This window comes from Bos indicus x Bos taurus, chromosome 15 (genome assembly GCF_003369695.1).
Source record: "Bos indicus x Bos taurus breed Angus x Brahman F1 hybrid chromosome 15, Bos_hybrid_MaternalHap_v2.0, whole genome shotgun sequence".
Taxonomy (NCBI): domain Eukaryota; kingdom Metazoa; phylum Chordata; class Mammalia; order Artiodactyla; family Bovidae; genus Bos; species Bos indicus x Bos taurus.
In genome coordinates, this window is record NC_040090.1 from 58,558,338 (window position 1) to 58,577,546 (window position 19,209).

Genomic DNA, 19,209 nt, shown 5'->3' on the forward strand with positions numbered 1-19,209 from the left:
AAAAAATATGTCCCTTGACCTGAAAAATGAGAAATTAACTTTGAGGCCAGTCCTGATTTTAGGATACTAATAGGATCAAAAAAAGATCACATTCACTTTTTCTTTCTCCATATGATCATATATTTCTCTATGGAGAAAGAGAAAGTGAAGGTGATCTCTTTTGAGGGTATAATAAAGAGACACTTGGAATAGAACTCACATTCCTGTGACAGGAAACAAGAGATGCCTGTGTACCGTGAGAAGCAAGCACTTTCTTAGTAGTTCAGGGATAGTGTTCAAGCCAGCAATATCTCAGGCAGTATGCTGTTGACCAGCAGTGCATGAGAAGCATACCTTGAGCCAAGAAATTCGGGGAGAAAAAAAGGAAATAAGAAGAATATGTGTGTATATATATCTATATATATGTACATATATGATTCCTTAACAGCAAGAGGAGAGACGTGAAAATCCAGGTTGATTCCTATAAAACGCATTTATAAATACATGCCCCAACTTATCTAAAACCCTCATAGCATCCTCACAAAGGGATCCTACCACTTTTAAACAGCATACTCTCCAGCCCACAGCAGAAAGCTTAAATGAAAGCCGAAGTAGTATCTAGAATTTGACTTGACAGAGGGGAAAAAAGTCTTCCAGGTCAGTTGCCAGGATAGAAAAGGTAATAGAATGTGATGAAGTTACAAAGCAAGGGACCAGATTTCCAAGGAAATGAGGATATAGAACTGGTTTTATTGAAGTGATTTATCGGTAAGCCCATGTGACTAAGATTCACTCGAGACTTATCTTGAGGTGTTCGTGTTGGGGATCTGGGCCTAGAAAAATGTGGTTTGATAACTTGGCAACTTAAATGACAAGACATATTAGATCAGCCAGTTGTGACCATTGTACTGGTCCTAAAGTTTTCATAGTGGATTTCCTTCCATATTTCTCCTTTCTAAAAAGGAAAAAAAAAATTTTTTTACAAAATACTTTCCCTTTGAAGACTCATTAAAATGTTTTATTCAAGCTTGTGTTGCTAGAGTACGTATGAAGTATATCAGTTGTTGATGTATGTTGACCTTTTGTTCTTACCAATATCTGATTGAAATAAGCATGTATTGGAAGGTTAGAAGTGCATGGGCATGATTCAAAAGCAAATGGATTTTCTCCAAAAAGAAACCAAACAACAATCGGCCACAGTGTTTCTTTAAGGATCTAATTGATAGTAAAGATAAATGTGAGTGTAAGAATGGGATTCCTAGCCTAGGGTGACTGAAGGGATCTTCTTTGAAGAAGGATCTTGAGCATTTGTGTTTTTGGAGCTCATCCTTAAGGCCTGGACAGGAAGAATCCTGTGTCATGTGTGCATGTTGAGCAATGCCAAAAAAAAAAAAAAAAACACTCTGCCAAATCCTGGTACCGTATGGTCTGAAATTGATGGCAGAAATGCATGAGTGATGTGAGCACGGACGGTGTTGTCGTTCCTCTGGCCCTTGCCGTGCGGGTGTGTGTGATGGTCTCTGTCTGTGTGTCCCCCGTGGGCGCTGCTCCCTAAGTGTCTTGTGCCTTGTTGTGTGCGCCCTGTGTGCCTCTCCCCCACCCGCCTCCCTCTTGTGAGGCTCCGGGTGACAGCATGCCCACGGTCTGGAATAGTGCTTGTGCTCTTGCTGCACTGCGATCAGCTGGCTTCCTCTGGGTTTGGGGTTCTCTCTCTGTCTTTCTCTTTCTCTCTCTACCCCCCTGCTGTTTTTTTTTTTTTTTCAAGGCTACCTGTCCTTTTGCTTTCCACCTCTTAATACATGAGAGGCTGATGGTCTCATGATTTATAACCCCAAAGGAGGTAACTAGTTTTTAATTCAGTTTGCAAGTGTAGCGAGACTCACACCGGGAACCTCTCTGACATAATTTTTCATTTTCAGTTTTGGTTCCAAAATGTTTGCCCTGTGCCAGATCCATGCTCTTCTCCTAGACCACTGCCCTTAGGTAACTACCCCACAAATCTCTCTTTCTCTGACTTATTTTATAAGTAGCGCAAGCCGTGATGGAAGTCTAAAATCACATGAAATTTCTTATCTTTCTGTTCAATTGTGGGGAAATTCTGAAGCCCGTTTTTAAGGAGCAATAGCCAGCAGTGCGCATTATTACAACCTCTATGTCCGCCACCTGTGTATGCACCCCTCTGCACATCTCTCTGTTTGAGTGCACAACAATGGCATTCGAAGGCTGTCATTCAGTCAAGGGACTCTGCAGACATGTGTGTTCTACTCAAGAACCAAGCTAACGATTTACGAATGGCTGCAGGACCTGAAGATTGTGTTTCAGCCTTGCTATGCAGTTTGCAAACAATATGCTACTGTTTAACGGCGTGAACCAAATTTCTGCTAATGGGATGAAGGGGAAAACTCTCCAGAAAAGCTGACAAAGCAGGAAGAACAGGATGACTGACTGAGCTTTTAGAATAAAACAACCGGGGGCGTCTGAACTCTTAATGGCTGGTGATGGAAGTAACAGATTCCATAATATGGCCAAGTGATCAGATGTGTGCTGCTTAGGTAAGAGAGAGACCATCGCCTACTTTTTCATAATGGGAATAATACTAGGGCCAGTGGGAAGTTGTTTGTTTCCTAGAGGTTTTATTTGATCATTCTGTTTTGGAAGTTTCAGGAAAAAAAAGGGGGGAAACCCTGATGAGCTCAACCCCAAAGATTCAGATTTCACTTGACCTTGAATTTATTTAAATATCTCTAGGATTTCTTGCTGTTTCTAATTTTTGAAGTTTTCCTTAACCTGGTTTAAAATTGCCATGCCATTCATACCAGTTTTAGAAGCCAGTGATTTCTGCTGGAAAGGAGGAGTAGCTATCCCAATAGCAGAAGCAGTGTCTGCAGAAAAGCATGGGACAGGCAGCCCATAATCGCATCACAAAGAAGTGAGATTCCTGTCTGTGGAGGAGATGAGTCTCACGCATTAAATCATCATGTTTGCACCTCAGGATTTTATTAATTGCTCAAAAGAAAATTCCATGTGGACCAAAAGTCAACTTTCATTTGTTTAACGAAGTTTAGAGAAATGTGTTGAATACATTTTAATTGAAGTGACGAGGAAAGGTTTCAACAAGTGATAAGAGCAAAACTCAGAAGTAATTTCCCACTTATTGTTAAATGGCGGAGTTTCCTTTTGAAGACTATTCTCTGCCTCATAAAATGCATCTTTGTCTTTTTCTTTGAGAAAATGAGAGCTGTATAATTTTTATCATGAAAGAAAACTACCTAAGCCAAAGCAATTTTAGGAGGTAAATTTTGCTTGTCTTTACGTGTACACTCAGTGCTTCAGTAAACTCTTCCTAATTATATTTATTCTGAAATTAGCCAGCTATGGAGGAGCACTATAGTTTCATAAAATGAGCAATAGTTGTGCAAAAATAAATTTAACACCAGTAACCTAAATGGCTTCCCACTTTCAGATGTAATATGAGCAGTAGATTCCAGATGATTTGGTATATTTTAAAGTTTATGCCATTAAAAATGACAGTTTCATCTTTAATGAGGTGTGTATAAACTGTCTGTCACTTTTTAATGGGAAACTTTGCATATCAATGATATTTCATAAACATATTTGTCTTTATTTTGTAAAATTAGCTTTCTAATGCCCTCCCCAGGGAAACAAGCCTTCAGCAGTCGAGCTGCCTACTTGAAACATCCTCGTTTAATATGGTTCAGTGGGTGCCAGGCACGTATGTAGAATGCTTTGATATTCATTGGGCCACGTAAAAGTGAGGGATTAGCCTCCTGAGAACTGCAAATTCATAATTAACTACAAAGAAGTTCTTTATGTTGCTCATTTATAACAATTATTCAAATAATTGTGTTCATCCGTCTTTATACAATGAATAAAGCCAATTAGAAATGGGAACACTTTCAACCAATCAGATTTCAGAACCAGTGCATAACATCCCTACTCAGTTGCCTCTGTAATTTATTGCATTACTCATTGCTTTCCCATGGTTGCCTAAATGCATAGTTTGGGAACATCCATGAATTTTGAATCCTCCCATGTTTAATTGGCACATGTCCTTGAATATTGGCACCCAAGGGTCATGATAGAAATTCTTCAGGAGCTCATGTGACTCTTTCACAGCACCAACCTAACTATCAATTTTCATTTGGCTTCTTTATAAAGGGGCTTCCCTGATAGCTCAGTTGGTAAAGAATCTGCCTGCATGCAGTAGACCCTGGTTTGATTCCTGGGTCTGGAAGATCTGCTGGAGAAGGGATAGGCTACCCACTCCAGTATTCTTGGGCTTCCCTTGTGGTTCAGCTGGTAAAAGAATCTGCCTGCATGCAGTAGACCCTGGTTCGATCCCTGGATTGGGAAGATCCCCTGGATCTACAGCAACCCACTCCAGTATTCTGGCCTGGAGAATTGCATGGACTATATAGTCCATGGGGTCGCAAGGAGTCAGACATGACTGAGCTATCAATATTCATTTGGTTTCTTTATAAAACAACTTACAAAATCCAAGCTTTTACTGTCCATTTCTACATAAGTGTTTCTGTTGATTTGGGACCTTTTGAATCATGTGATCAGTTTGACATTGCTTATTTCTAGAGCATTTGTTTTAGTTGCTATTATGCTCTTGCTGGCAGTTCACTGAGCATTACTCCCAAATCATTAATTCAGCAAATACTTACTGAGTATATTTTGTGCTTGACCATAAGAAAAGAGAAAGATGGGGGGAAAAAAAAAAAAGCACGCCCCTCATTCCAGTTTAACAGGTCCACAGGTATCTTCAAAAGTGACAAATCTCATTGGAGAAATATTAGCCAATTATTGTGCAGACAAGGGGACCTGGAGCAGGTCTGCTCAAACCAGACATGACTTTGAGCTAAACAGGGAGAAACAAGTAAAGGCCCCCTTGATTGCCTAATATTTTGTGGTGCTTTTAACTTCATTAAAGGGAGTAGCCGGCAAATACAGCAAGAGGAAAGGGAGGCCGTCTACTCGCTAAGCCCCCCGTGGTTTATCTGTTTCTACCTTCACCTCTTTCCCTTCCAAACACAGCTAGCTGAGAGCTGTCCCAGCTGGCCAGCATTGGTGCTATCTCAGATACAGGCATTTCAGGCTCCAGTTGATTATCTCCTGACCTAACTGCTTTTTCAGCTTTGAGGGTTACTTTTTTTTTGTTCCAGGAATACCACTGGTTTTTTAAATCTCTTTTTGAAAAATATTTTGCAAATCAGATTTTCTGATGAAAGCATAACCTGCAATCTGCAGTTAGCAGATGCCGCACCATTTTGAAATAAATGATCCAAGATCATCATCAACTGATAATGAACTGTGTTTGTCAGTCTTGGCCAGGAATTTCAATTTATAGTAAAATGTGAACTAAAACTTACATACATCAGTATGTAACATCTAAATATATTTGTATTTAAGAGCTCTATCAGAGCATCGACAGCGAACAATCAGGCTTTATTTTTTTTCTTTCTGCATGCTGTTATGAATGAGTGATTTGAAACATTCACCTTCATGTTTCATGTGCTTTGAAAGTGGAGACTGAGGAATCTTTCTGCCTCGATTGCGTATCCATAACAAAATGAAATGATTGGAGAAATGTACTTATGGATTAATACATTTAAGCTCTCCAAAAGAGAGAGAGATGGCAAGAGATTTGGCTCATGTTTTTTTTTTTTTTTTTAATTTTTTAAGAAATTCATCCTCAGTTTTTAAGTGTTTTGTTTATGTCCCTTGAGGAATGAAAAGAAAAACGATTTGTTTTTACTTGTAAGGCCTTACTCAGTTGCCCAATTCCGCAGAAGAACTGGACAGTGAGGACCTCTCAGGTAAGGGCTAGTTATTAGGTAAAAGGCTCTGCAGTGTCCAACCTGTGGGCCCTCCGTCCACTTCCACAACATGGCCATTTGGATCACTGAGCAGTTAATTCAAAACTGTGGGTTTTGAGACTAAAGAAAGAACAGATTTTTATTAACACTTTCTTCCTCCCCACCCACCTCTCTTCCCTGTGTATTTCTCTGATTGTATATTGCATGTATATTTCAGATTGGGGGCTGACTCTGTAAAGCAGTAGAGGTCAAATCATCTTTGGGATTGCGCTAAAGCCACTGTGTTCAGTGGCTTAAAATAGTTTTTATGTTCTAAGTATATAATGGTTCATGAAAATTTGTTGCATTTCAAAGCTTTTTAAGGATGTTGGATTATGAGACAAGATCTTTATTTAAAAAAAAAAAAAAGCTCATATTGATCATCCCCTTCTGTGGAATATACTAGAAAAGCCAGGTCATAGTTAATCTTAGGAGGGGGCAGGGAGGGGAAGAGAGGAAGGGAGGGGGGTAATTGTTTTGTCACACACCATGATGTAAACTAATTATCCACCTCAGACCTTTTTCACAGCACACTGAGCTCTTGCAAAAGTAGGTTTCATGCTTGATTCTAGGATTTAGGTGTTACTAATCCAGAAGAAGAAGCATATCCTAAAAAGGAGGGGAAGGAGATTTAAAATGGTCAGAGCTAAACAATTATATGATCTCCCATGATGTCCTGGTACTTCACTGCCAACCAGCTACAGCTTCTGAAACATTTTGATCAGTTGCCTCTTAATAAGTCTGTAAGGAAGGGCCCTTCCTCATTAGGAGAAACCAAGGCATAGGACCGTAGATGCTGACTCTAGCCATTTGGAAACAAGGGTTCCATGTTGCCCTTCTTGGAGAGATTTCACTGCAGCTCCCTGGAATAGTTGGTTGTTGAGGTGTGGCTTTAACTACAGGTCTTACTTATCCAGTGAGAGAATGAGATAATACCACGGTCTTTCACAGTCAATGGATATATTGCCTCCTCTGTGCTGTGAAGCCTCAAGGATGCCTTTATTTTTCTGCTATGTAGCGTGTCCCAGTTTGAACTTGAACTGTTGGATTTTCCCACAGAGTGGAAGCTCTAGGAGGCCATATCAGTTTCGTTCACTGCTGTACACCTGTTGTCAGGGTGTAGACTATGTAAGCTCTCAACTGATGCTTGTTGGGTGAATAAATAAATTCCAAATCCCAAGGAATTTAGATAGATAAATAAATAGAAGATTAGAAAGATAGCTGGCCATCAAAGCAGTGTTTTATTTTTGCCTCCCATTTGTGATGGATTTAGAGAAGTTGCAAAAACGTTAGCCTGATCTTTTTTTTTTGAAGTGAGAGTAGATGAGTCCTCTCCCTGCTTAGAATATCATGCTGAGTGTAAGTAGTCCACTCATTTCTGATCCTGACCCTAAATAAAACAGCCCTGTGACACAGTGGCAATTGGATCATCTCAAGGATCCTAAGAAGGGACTGAGTTCTCCTTGGCCCTGATCCCTCTTGGCATATCAGCCAGACAAGGATCACTCAGATACGCAGAAGTCATTTTTCTCCTCCTTAGGAAAATGGGACTAAAGCAGCCATTACCCCTTCCTCCAGCATCATCAATTAAAGACTACTCTGGGTCTCTCAGCTCTGCACCAAGTCAGATGCAGCCTTGCCGCAGCTCTATCAATCACCCCTGAGTCGGGAGCAATAAACCAACAACTGTTTGTGTTCATAATAATTCGGTTAAATTAATTATTACGTTGTTCCCCCCTCCCTATCCAGGAACACTGCAGTCACACATTGCATGGAAGCCATAAGTCAAGTAGAACCCTGATGATCCATCAAGCAGGGGCTGGGCTGCCTTTGCATCTGGTTTGATGAACTAATCAAAAACTGATTAGCACCTTTGTTCAAAGGGGATGCTGATTAATCAATTACTATTGATTGTGAGCATGGCTTCACTCGGCAGCAAAGAGACGTCTGAAGGGAAAAAAAAAAAAAAAAAACACCCAATAAAAATTGAGCAGCTGTCATAGTGTTTAAATTTATTAAAACAAAATACATTATTTTTTATGAAGCTGTCTTGAAATGGGTCACTGAAGGGGAGCATATTGATTGAGAAAGGATGAACTTCTCAAATTTCTGTAGCCTGGAGACTGAATTCAATTATAAGACAAGACAAACAGGTTAACACCCGTCTTAAACAGTCCATCAATAAATTAGAGGAGGTGTTGCACATTTAATGCTAAACTGTGGTAATGAATAATATTACCATCCATTCCCTGCTCCATCTGGGTAGAAATTTCATTCTTTCCTTGTTATGGATAAATGGTACATCCTGCTTTTTCCTTCAGAATAACGCTGGTCTGTGTTCTGCTCGCCCCTGCCCCCCTCCTCCCCCATTCACCACTGCCACCTCGGCTAATGACAGTTTCATAAGCACCATATGGTGCCCCAGCCTCACCCAGCAAAGCACGTTGCCCAGCTGATCCTCCTCTTTAATCTGCATTAAAAAATTATGCTTGTGTGTAGTTCAGTGATTTAATTATTGGTGGGCCTGGGGAGCTTCTCCAGTTCTACTTTGAACCCTTTCATTGACTTTTTGGGTGTTAACTTTATTGATGATGGATCCACAAGAGTTTTCAATTGTTTTATCAATTACATCTGCTGTTTCCCTGTGACAGCTGGTGGTTATTGCCACCCATGTGGAATAGAATGGCTTCAAGCCTATTTATCCTTCTATTTTATTTTAAAACTTTTTTAAAAATGTCTCCAACTGCCTTGCTCCCTTCAGCGATGGAAGGGCCTTTGGGGACTGTTTAGTGGAGTACGGTGGTAAATATACAGCGTGCCAGAGAATAGCCCTCCAGCACAATCAGAGCAATCCATCAGGCTTCTGCTTTTGAAGCAAAGGCACCAACAAGAACTTTCAGAGCTCTCATGCTTCCCAAAGACATGTTTTCAGTTCCGGCCCTAATACAAGAAAGTGATCTGGAAGAAAAAACTTCTCCCTCACAATCCATAGGAAAGTGTGGATGGAAGGCAAATTCTAAGTGGCCCTGATAATTCATGTTAGTTGTTAAGGAAGGATCTAGGTGAGCTAGCTCTAGTCCCTTAAATGGATTACAGAGAAAACACAGGCTTAAACTATGGTCATGGTTTAGTTAATGGAGCTTCCCTGGTGACTCAGACGGAAAGAATCCACCTGCAGTGCAGGAAACCTGGGTTTGATCCCTGGGTCGGGAAGATTCCCCTGGAGAAGGAAATGGCAACCCACTCCAGTATTCTTGTCCGGAGAACTCCATGGACAGAAGAGCCTGGCAGGCTACAGTCCTTGGGGTCTCAAGGAGTTGGACACAACTGAGCAACTAACACTTCCTTTAATGGAAGCCCTGAAAGGCCTTCAGATCCAGATTGTCAGTTCTGGGGTGGAATATACGGCCATCTGTCTGGTGGGTGTCCTCAAAGTCTGACTTAACTTGCTTAAAATATGTGTAAGGAACTGTCAGTAGACCTAGTATTTGGGGGGACTCTTTCCTTACTGGCTCCCACATAAAGTATGGCCTAGATTTGCAAACAGGCAATTGCATTTTTTGTTGTTGTTGTTAGACTAGTAATAATAATGATGATAAAGAAAAACATCAAAACCCAGCTGGACTATGTAGACAAATTTAAGATATGGCCCCTAAATTTCAAGTGAGGTTTTCTTTAGCTTGTATTTGTATAGTGCTTGAGCACTTAGCTCATGCACACACGTAGTCCCAGTGATCTGCATCCGTTCAGCAGTTGTTTGAGCTCCTATGTGCTAGGCCCTGCTCTGGGCACCAGGGATGCAGCAGTGAACAAAACCAACCAGGGGCTGGAGCTGCCCCAGATTTCACACGCCAGGACCCTGCCCTTACACAGTTACGCTCTTGTCCAGGAGACAGGCTCAAAGCACAGTGAAATGTCAGAAAAATACAGCTGGGTAAAATGAAAGCAAATAACTTTCCTGGGAAGAGGTGGAGGGCACCAGTGCACACCAGGGGAGGCCAGTGGGACAGGAAGACCAAGAGACGAGCGTGAGCCAGTGTGGGAGGCTCGTCCCGAAAATCCTGTGAGATCATTGAGGAAGGGCTGTTTACAAATGAAGACACTGGGGCTCCTGAGATTAAATGATTTACTCAAGAGACAGAATCAGAATTTAAACATAGAATTTCCTGCCTTTTTAGGATACAGAGACTTTGGTTTAAAAAGTGACTATCCTTCCCCTGTGAAATCCACACTTCCCTTTGTTCTGGGATCTTGAGAATCCTTTCCTCTTGGGCCCTTTTTGATTCAGTCTGTGCTTGGAAAGAAAGAGGCAGGGGAAGTTGGTTTCTCCAGAGCCCATCAGGCATATTGCTGACAACCAGGAAAGATGTCTTCCAGCATTGAATCAAGCTCTTTCCCATCCAGTGTTGACCTTAAACTGCTAAGTTGCTTTCAGTACCATTATCCCATTGATCTCCTAAACTGTGGGATGGATTGCCCCCTGAGCTGGTCCTAAATGCCATGGGAAGGTGTTGGGTTGCAGAGGATTAAAACATGTAGATTCCCTTATTTCAAAATCCCATTTAATATAAGGCAGTAGACTGGCAAATCATACTGGGTCCGTGCCAGCTCGCCCATGACTTTACCACAACGTGAGTTTGAATTTCGTGATGTTCCTGATCTTCCCATAATCCAACATGCTACTGTGTCCCCCATGGGGAGGAAGGAGACCATCAAATAGGAACTTTTCCTTCCAAATTGATAAGTTGGCGGGCTCCAACACAAAATGTGAATTCCAGTTCTACAGGTTGGACACTGCTTTGGGGTGACTTCACCATATTCATTAATCCATCCTCACACCCCCAAATGCCTGAGGTCCACTGACGCATCTTTCTCCAGAGAGAGATTCGAGTGGGAAATGTATGTTTGGAAATACTTCACAAGTTTGCCCTCTTTATCAGATGTCTGCTCCTTTAAGGGAAACTCCAGTCTCATCGTCAGTGCCTTCCTGTTGCTTAAAATGGAAAGGGCGAGCACACTTCTAAGCCCTCATCATGAGATGAGTAGAGAGGACTCAGGAGTGTGCCTTGTAGTCTCTCTGGTGATGCTTAATGCCTTGGGAGCATCTGCATCCTGTTGCATCAAGTCATTTCCACTGTTGGTTAAATTAACAAAATCAAGTCACTTGAGAAGGGAGAGAAATCAGCATTTGGGGAAAAAAAAAAATCTTGTTCTCATGCTTAGCTGACAACAAGAGCTTAATATCCTGATGCTTAAATGGTACACCTGAGTTGGGACTTGGACGGGGTGGCCTTCGGCAGGCCCACAGCCTTGACCACCACCCCGGACCACCAGTCACACTGTGTGCCGTTCTGCATAAACGAAAAGAAGGGGCTTGGTGATTTCACCTCAGCTAATGTCTCTGGGGCATCTTAGCCTCTGAGAACAGCACTGTGTGCAGTACAGCCCTTACTCCAAAGTGCTGTAGTATTTGCCTGGAATCAGCGATTAGAACTGGAATAAAGCCTGCCTTGGGCTTTATGACAGTGGATTTCAATTTGACAGACACCTGTTGAGTGGCTGTGACATGCCAAGCCCCAGCCCAGAGAGGCCCCTTCATATTCAGCAACACACTGGCTCCTCAAAACAGTCCTCTGAATTGTATGTCTCTGCTCAGTGGCTGAGAGTGGCTCACTGACCTGCCTGAAGTCACACAGAAAAGCAGCGAAGCCCAGCTTCTAGCCTGGTCTAGAAGGCTGTGGGCAAGTCCAGTGCACTTTCCAGCAGGCCACACAGAAGGTGAGCTCCTACCTCTTCTGGCATCTGCTGTCCGGGCCTCTTTCTGGAGGAAAAAATAGTAACTGCCTAAGAGCACGGTCCTGATCATTATACAACCAGAGCCCGTGAGCAGTGCTTCTGATGTCAGTGAATGCCTACGGAGCTCTGGGCGGCAGGATGATGGTGATGATGATGACTGCAGTTTTTCTTTAAGTAGCTTAACATACTTCTTTTGAAATGTTAGCATAGCTGGAGCTACATTGCTAGAATGAGATGCAGCCGAGGGATAGTCTTAGATGCCTGGGATGCTGTTTGAGAACCTTCATGATTTTCTTGCCTTACATTTATTCCTTCCCTTCCACTCTCTCAGAAGACAGAAAAGAAAGGTTATGCTGCATGGAGGCCGGTGTGCTCCAATATGTATTAACATCTTAATGGGAAAGCTGTGCATGTACTGTGTACATTTACTACTCTCTGACAAGAGGGAATTAAATGTCAGAAGGATTTGTAGCATCTATAATTGAATTGGTGCTGAGAAAAGCAAATCTTAAAGAAGAATAACATATTAGGATTAGCAAATAATGTGGCATTTTGTCAGCGCATGCCATTCAGTTTGTTCCCCTTCAGTAATAAAGTTGTGCTTTTTAAAATGCACACTTATTTTTGTTGTCGTGATGGGAGCTACAGTAGGTGATGAGAATGAGAAGCTGCAGTTCTCAGATGGTGCCAAGTTTGGGGACTGGTTTTATCTTTGAGGTCAGATTCTGGTTTCGTCCCGGATATGAAAAATCCACAGTCAAGCTTTTTCTTTCTTTCTGGTAAAAAGCAGCAAATGACATCATAGTCATTAAGCAACTTCTGAGATCGAGTAATCCCTGTAGCCCAGGGGGCAGCATTTCCGCTATGAATACTGCTTCTCGAAGTTTCTAATTAAACTCACTTGTCCAATCAGACCTCAGCCCAGGAAAAAAGAATAGAACGAAAGCGAGTGACAGACAGAACTGTTGTGAAAAGTCAACAGTTTCCCTTTTCCCGAAGGTCAACAGGCAACGGTCATTCATAGAGAAATGGCAGAAGGTTAAATATAGGATAGTCCAATAAGTACAGGTAGGAAGACCCATCTCCTTAGAACCTCCCCCATGTCTTCGGTATTAATTTTAAAGGTGAGACCTCGGGTAGTTTATAACCTTTGTTAAAAAATAGTATGTGCATTTAAGGGGAGTATTAGTTCTCCCCAAGTTTTTGAGTATGCCTTCTAGCCAAGGCCAAGGGAGGGGTGAAATGTGAAGGAAGCTAAGGTAGGGTGGTCGTCCGTGTGTTTGAACTGTATGACTATATCACACTTCGGCTCCTCCAAGGTGACAATCTTAGTGTCCTGTCCGTGTGGCCTGGGCCGAAGGTAGCCCGTGGGCACTTGGGCACTTGGCTCAGCGACCCCCCTGCCAAGGTCCCTGTCTGCCAGGAGCTTGTCTAGGACATCCTGGCCATTTCGTGGCTATCCATGGATCTCTGCCTCTGGCAGAGGAGGCTTCTAGGCTTTTCACAGATCCATGATTAAGGCATTCACACAGCAGTTGATGTCAGGCGTCCCGTGCCAGGTGGTAAAGTAGCCATAGAAACCGGGATCTGTTAAAGTACCCCGTTTTAACACAGGCAGTGTGACTGCCAGAGCCCGGCGCTCAGGAGACCCTGGCAAGACATTTGGGGAATAAGAGCAAGTAGAGAAAGTGGAGCCCCCAGAGAGAGAGGAAGGAGACCGAAGTTCCCCAGCAGTCACTTTCTTGTCGGGCCCTAGGGAACGAGTGCCTTTAGAATTTACCCCCTGCACACTGCCCATGAGAAAAGGATCAAGCCAGGTCGCCCGGCCCAAGGTAAAGAAAACTGAGCAGGTCCTGGCATCATTTTTGGGACAGTCTTTGAAATTTTTTGTCCTTGCAGTTTCTAAGATGCTGATGGGAACCCCTGGTAGTTGAAACTGTGACCGGGTAGTTGAAACAAGCAGTGGTAGCCAACTTAGTATTCTGTAAGCTGCTCATAAACCCTCACCTGGAATCAAGTTGTCCCAGCTTTTGGCCCAAAGAAAAGCTAACTCACGAATACTAAACAGTCCATGATTGATCTGTCCTTAAAGAGTCTCATGTCACGCTGAGCACCTGCAGGGCCTGCAGCACAGGACGATGCGGGAAGGATTGTGCCCCATCTCTGAGTTGACACTTCCCAGCAGCTACATAGTGCCCCTGAAAATCCGGCTCATGGAAGGATGGGGCCTGAGTTACCTGAAGTCCCGTGAGAAGTGATGGATGAGGAACTCTCAGCAGAAGTGAACACTTACACCTGTACTGCGAGGGACAATCATGTCTCTTAAAGATAGGAAAACACCCCCTTCTAAACCAAGAGCTGCCCACTGCCTGAGGATCAGTGCTTTAATGCACTTTAATGCTTTACTACTGCTTTAATGCCCACATACTTTTTTTAATAAGTAATTTTTAAATTTTTAATTGGAGGATAATTGCTTTACAATGTTGTGTTGGTTTCTGCAGTACAACAATGTGGATCAGCCGTAAATATACATATATTTCCCTCCCTCTTGAGCCTTCCTCTCACCCACTCCCCACCCCTCTAGATCATCACAGCACTGGGTTGAGCTCCCTGTGCTATACAGCAATTTCCCAGCAGCTAGCTAGATTATACATTAGGTAATGTAGAAGCTAGGGCTTCCTTGGTGGCTCAGCGATAAAGAATCCCCCTGCCAATGCATGGGACATGCGTTCAATCCCTGGGTCAGGAAGATCCCCTGGAGAAGGAAATAGCAACCCCCTCCAGTGTTCTTGCCTGGGAAATCCCATGGACAGAGGAGCCTGACAGGCTACAGTCTGTGGGGTCACAAAGAGTCAGATACGACTTAGCGACTGAACAACAACAGTGTAGAAGTGAGGGCAGCTGTAGAATCTGTCAGTTTCCTTCTCTGCCTGATTCGAAAAGCGAGCCTAAAATCTGGAGAGGATGTTCCCCAGGGAAGCTGATGGGACTCTAGGGAAAGGCTCTGAACCCCGCAAGGAGAAGGATGTGTGGGCAATGGTGAAAGGCAGGGGCATTTCCACAGTTTTCTCTGTGAGGTAATTGCTCAAGGAACAGTTGTGAGCAGGACAAGGAAGGTCACTTGGCCAGTGGACCTTGTGGGAACCTATGCTGCTATTGGTTGGCGACACTGTTCTGGGCTCCAGTTTGCACTCTACTCCTGTAGCCTGGCTCCTGTCTGTATAGCATCCTGTGTAACTGCTTAGGGCTGTGAGTGAGGCACCAGCCCACTGCATCCAGGGGTAGGGAACCAGCCTTCACCTGGGCCCCCTACCCAAAAAGTGAAAGTCGCTCAGTCACGTTTGACTGTTTGAGATCCACGTTTGACTGTTTGAGATCCCATGAATTATAACCTGCTAGGCTCCTCTGTCCATGGAATTCTCCAGGCCAGAATACTGGAGTGGGTAGCCTGTCCCTTCTCCAGTGAATCCTCCTGACCCAGGAATGGAAGCAGGGTCTCCTGTATTGCAGGCAGATTCTTTACTAACTGAGTTACCTAACCTTGGACCAATCAATGACACTAGAAAAACTCCCCACTCAGCCCACACGTGGACACACAGAAAGGAATGAGACAAGTCTGGAGACAGCGCCACTCTTCATAGAGGATGCCAGGCCACACCAGACGCTGGAGGATGGCCAGGACTGTATCAGGGCCTCCCGCAATAAACTCCGGGGCAGGCCAGGGATGGAAAGAGGTGGGGCAGAGCTGCAGCCCACTCTGTTCCCTGTACATTCAACACCACTTACCTTCTGTGTCCGTCCACAATAATTGAAGGCAGGGGAGATGTCTCAGTGATTAAGTGGTGGTAGTAAACTTTCTGATCAAAGTGAGTATTGGAAGATAGCTGGAGAGATTACCCATATAAATAAGTATCTATAAAATATGTATGTCCCTGAGGATGGGAAAGATAACTAGAACCCAGGTATTTAATGTGGGCACAGGACAAGGAGAAATGAGCCTCTTCAGCTCTGAGTTCCTGGAAAGCAAAGGTCAAATGAATGATTTTGGGCTAGATAAATTAATCCCATAGCTGTGTACACTATGATGTTGGTTGGTTGGTTTCTCTTATCAGAGCTTCCCCCTCCTTCTTCATCTCTCTTCCCTCCCTCCCCACTTCTCTCTCTCTGGCTTTCTTTCCCTAGGCTTCTAGGATGGTCCTACGCCTCGGCATGGAGGAGGCAGTCTTGGAACAGAAAGCACAAGAGTGCTTCCTTCAGTGGGTTAAGTCTAGAAGGGGCAGCTTCTCTCTGCTCCATCTTCCTGGGACCAGACCTCTCTTCACCTCTCACCTCTCGAACCCAGCTTTCCCCGCTGCTCAGTAGCTGGAATCACTTTGTTTTTCTTACCCCATTCTAAGACACAGGCAGTTAGTTGAAAGAGCCTCATATTTCAATAGGTCTGAAGCTTGTGGCCATTGGAGAGGAGTTAATTCTCATTCCCACAAGAGCCCCTGTTTTGACAGCTCCCTAAGGGAAGCACAGCTTTCTGGCTTATCCATGACTTTGGTCTCCCTGTGAGCAATTTTGAACCTGTGCAGTTGGGGTGAGAGTCTCTGGTGTGTAAAGCATTACCCTCCAGCAGGTACCGTGTGTCGTGGTATGTCCTCCTGGGAGCGCGCCCCCTTCAACAAGCCCTGTTGTCTTAAAAGAAGAAAAGAAAAAAAGTTTCCGTAGCTGAGTTCTGCCTTGTTGAAATGACTTTCAAGACACGGAGGCTGCTGCCTTTGCAGTAGGCAGCACTTTGGGATGCAAGGGGAAACTCCTCTCTGCCACATTTCCAGGCGAACTTATTAGACGTGTGGCTGGAGGGGCCCGTGCGTCACAGATCTGGCTAATTGGCTGCAGTGCACTCTGCCTCCAACCCATCTCCATTCTCCAATTAAATTCCCATCATCCTGTTGTCCTGGGCGACCCGCTGCTGCCTCCGATTCCATCCACATTTCTGTTTGGGTTTGGAGTGGGGATATTTTTTTTCTTTTTTTTTGGTCGTCCTTCCAATGGTAACTTAATGAAACACTTTAAATACTCCATTTTTTAATTTAAACTCTTTTAATTAAAACACTTTTCATGGAACCCTCAGTCACGAGTTATTTCCCCACATCCTTCAGTACTTAATCTCAGAGCAGAATTGGAAATATCGATAGAAAGTGTAAATCATGCCCTCCTGCTGAAAGCGTTGTATCAGGTTTCGGCTCAAAAGAGCACCATTACCTTTAGCTGTCACGGATCTGTACACTTGATCGATAAACTTCAAATATTATTAGAGGTGGAGGCTTCAGAGATTTGCTCTGTTCTTTGGAGAGAGACAGAGATAAATCTTTCTTAAAAATTGACTCGAATTTGCACTCTCCGTCTTCCTGGTGAAATGCATTTCTCTTAGGCGTCCAGCAACTGCTACGGGGACAGATTTATAGGCCATGTGCTTCTTGTACTGAAAGATTTAAATGGTAAATCCTTCACATATGACTTCACAAATCATGTAAAGTTAAAAGATTTTTACCGTTTCTGTTGCTGCTGTGCTTAAATTGTAAGGTACAGCTAGTAAATCATTTTAATGGAGGTGTCGTACTTGACTCAATAAAAAAAAAGACAATGGTTTAGCTTCCACTCGAAAATGTTAATGTATTAATCAACGGGAGAATAATTGTTTTTTACTACATTATAAATCTCGGGTGCCATTAGAATTTCAGCAAGGGGTGATGTAGCCACATTCCTAAATTAAAATTGTTTACACTGCCATACATCCATTCTGCATGGCCATAGCTCATTCGGGGTTCATTTTGGAGTTGTTCCCCAGCCAAACATGTCGTTCCTCAGTTGAAAGAAGACATCCCTAAGGGAGTGATGCTTATAAAGGAAAATTAATTGCATCGTGGAGTGTTAAATAAATAAAAGAAAAACCGTCTGTGGCAATGGACAATTATTCCTTGCTGTCTTTTTTTGAAATAGGTTTTTAGGTTTTTAAACAGAGGCTTACTCCCTCATACATCCTAAATGTAGCAGGCATGTCACTTGTCTCTAGTCCCCTAATCCTTGTTTTATCTCTAGGCAGCTGGGGCTTTTGAGCTCCTTGCTTTTCCCATGCAAATGCCTAGTGGGGAGTAAGTTGCAGGGCATCTCTAGAAAGATGCTCCAGCCACCCTTCCACAGCTCCTGTTACTGCCTGAAGGTACCTTTCTGAACTCCCTTAAATAGTTAGGTCAGCCTCCTGCATAGGATCTGCAGCTGGTTGCAGAGAGGGTGAACGCCAAGACCAGGCCAGGATTGGACAGACTCTATTTCTTCTCTCTCTGCTCCCTAAGCGTGTTCACACGTGTTAGCCTTCGATGCCGCTTAGAATGAAATTGCCTGGAGGGGAGAACAGGTCAATTCAGCACTGGACAGGTCCCCTCGGTGGCACTCGATCCATCTCGACTATCCTGACTCCTCCATTAAGAAAGAAGGTGACCTCTGATCCTGGAGGCAGTGTCTCCAGGGTTTCTGGTGTCTCCTAATAGACTCTACATCCCTATTCCTCTTCTGATCTCAACAGATTCTCGAGCAGGTGAAGAAGGCGCGATCAGGGCGGTGGATCACGCCGTGATTGGCGGCGTCGTGGCTGTGGTGGTGTTTGCCATGCTGTGTTTGCTCATCATTCTGGGGCGCTATTTTGCCAGACATAAAGGTAAGCCAGGGGGCCTCCTGTAAGCTTGGGCAGCCAGGAGGCCTCGTGTCACCATGGCCGCTGCCTTTGTGGGACTTGGCAAGCTTGTCCTTGAATAGGCAGTTTGGTTTCTGGGGCCACACAGCCTCTTTGATTCTTGGAACTGGGAAAGAAAAAAACAAAAATCTTAGCAGCCGCTGATTAGGAAGGACTCTGAGAGTTGATGAGTAGCACTCCTTGATTTGGATTTTTTTTTAAATAAAAAGCTTTATAGGTTTATTATTCTACAATCCATCATCAGGGATAGAGTAAAAAGTCGAAGGGGCTGATGTGTGAGGTGTGGCATGAACCCCAAAATGATAAACAGGGAAAAAGCACCCCCGTGACCTTCTGCTTTGCGGGAAACATGTGGGCTAGCCCTGTGCCCCGGCCCCCAACGCTGGGTAAGCTGGTCACAGCGGCTGGAATACTTCCTTGGTTTGATGTGCCTTAAAAGCCACATAAATATGTATTTTTAAAATTATCAGTGCAATTGATTTAAATTGCCATTAATCATCACACTTATCAACCGTGCAGTCTGGATGGGCAATCATCTTTGCGAGCGCTCCTCTCTACCCCACGCTGCTCTGAGCCTCTTCTCCCTCTCGGTAATTTATTCTTCCTTTTCTTTTTTGGCCCTGGTCTTTTTCGGGACTGTGCAGTGGGCTTCCGGGCCTTTCCTGTAGTATAAACTCGAGGTGCTGGCAGACTGCCGGATGGTAGACCTTGGGTTCAGGGTGGGTCCCCTGAGCACAGCAGTGGAGGTCCAAGGTGCTTGACAATCACCTTTAGAATCCAAAGTGCCCATCTCCAATGTAAAACAGTTCGGGG

General features: G+C 43.8%; 1 protein-coding gene across 12 annotated transcripts in view; it reads left to right on the forward strand.

Moving 5' to 3' along the window:
* The window catches only part of CADM1 (cell adhesion molecule 1), a 352,382-nt gene that overhangs the window by 329,683 nt on the left and 3,490 nt on the right, over positions 1–19,209 (forward strand). For 8 of the 12 annotated variants that reach the window (XM_027563673.1, XM_027563674.1, XM_027563670.1 and 5 more), the window contains one exon: positions 18,229–18,360. In XM_027563673.1, the coding sequence (XP_027419474.1) occupies positions 18,229–18,360 (132 nt within the window). Of the gene's footprint in view, positions 1–5,768; positions 5,823–18,228; positions 18,361–19,209 lie in introns of all 12 variants that reach the window. The other 4 variants (XM_027563669.1, XM_027563671.1, XM_027563662.1 and 1 more) reach the window with 1 other exon arrangement.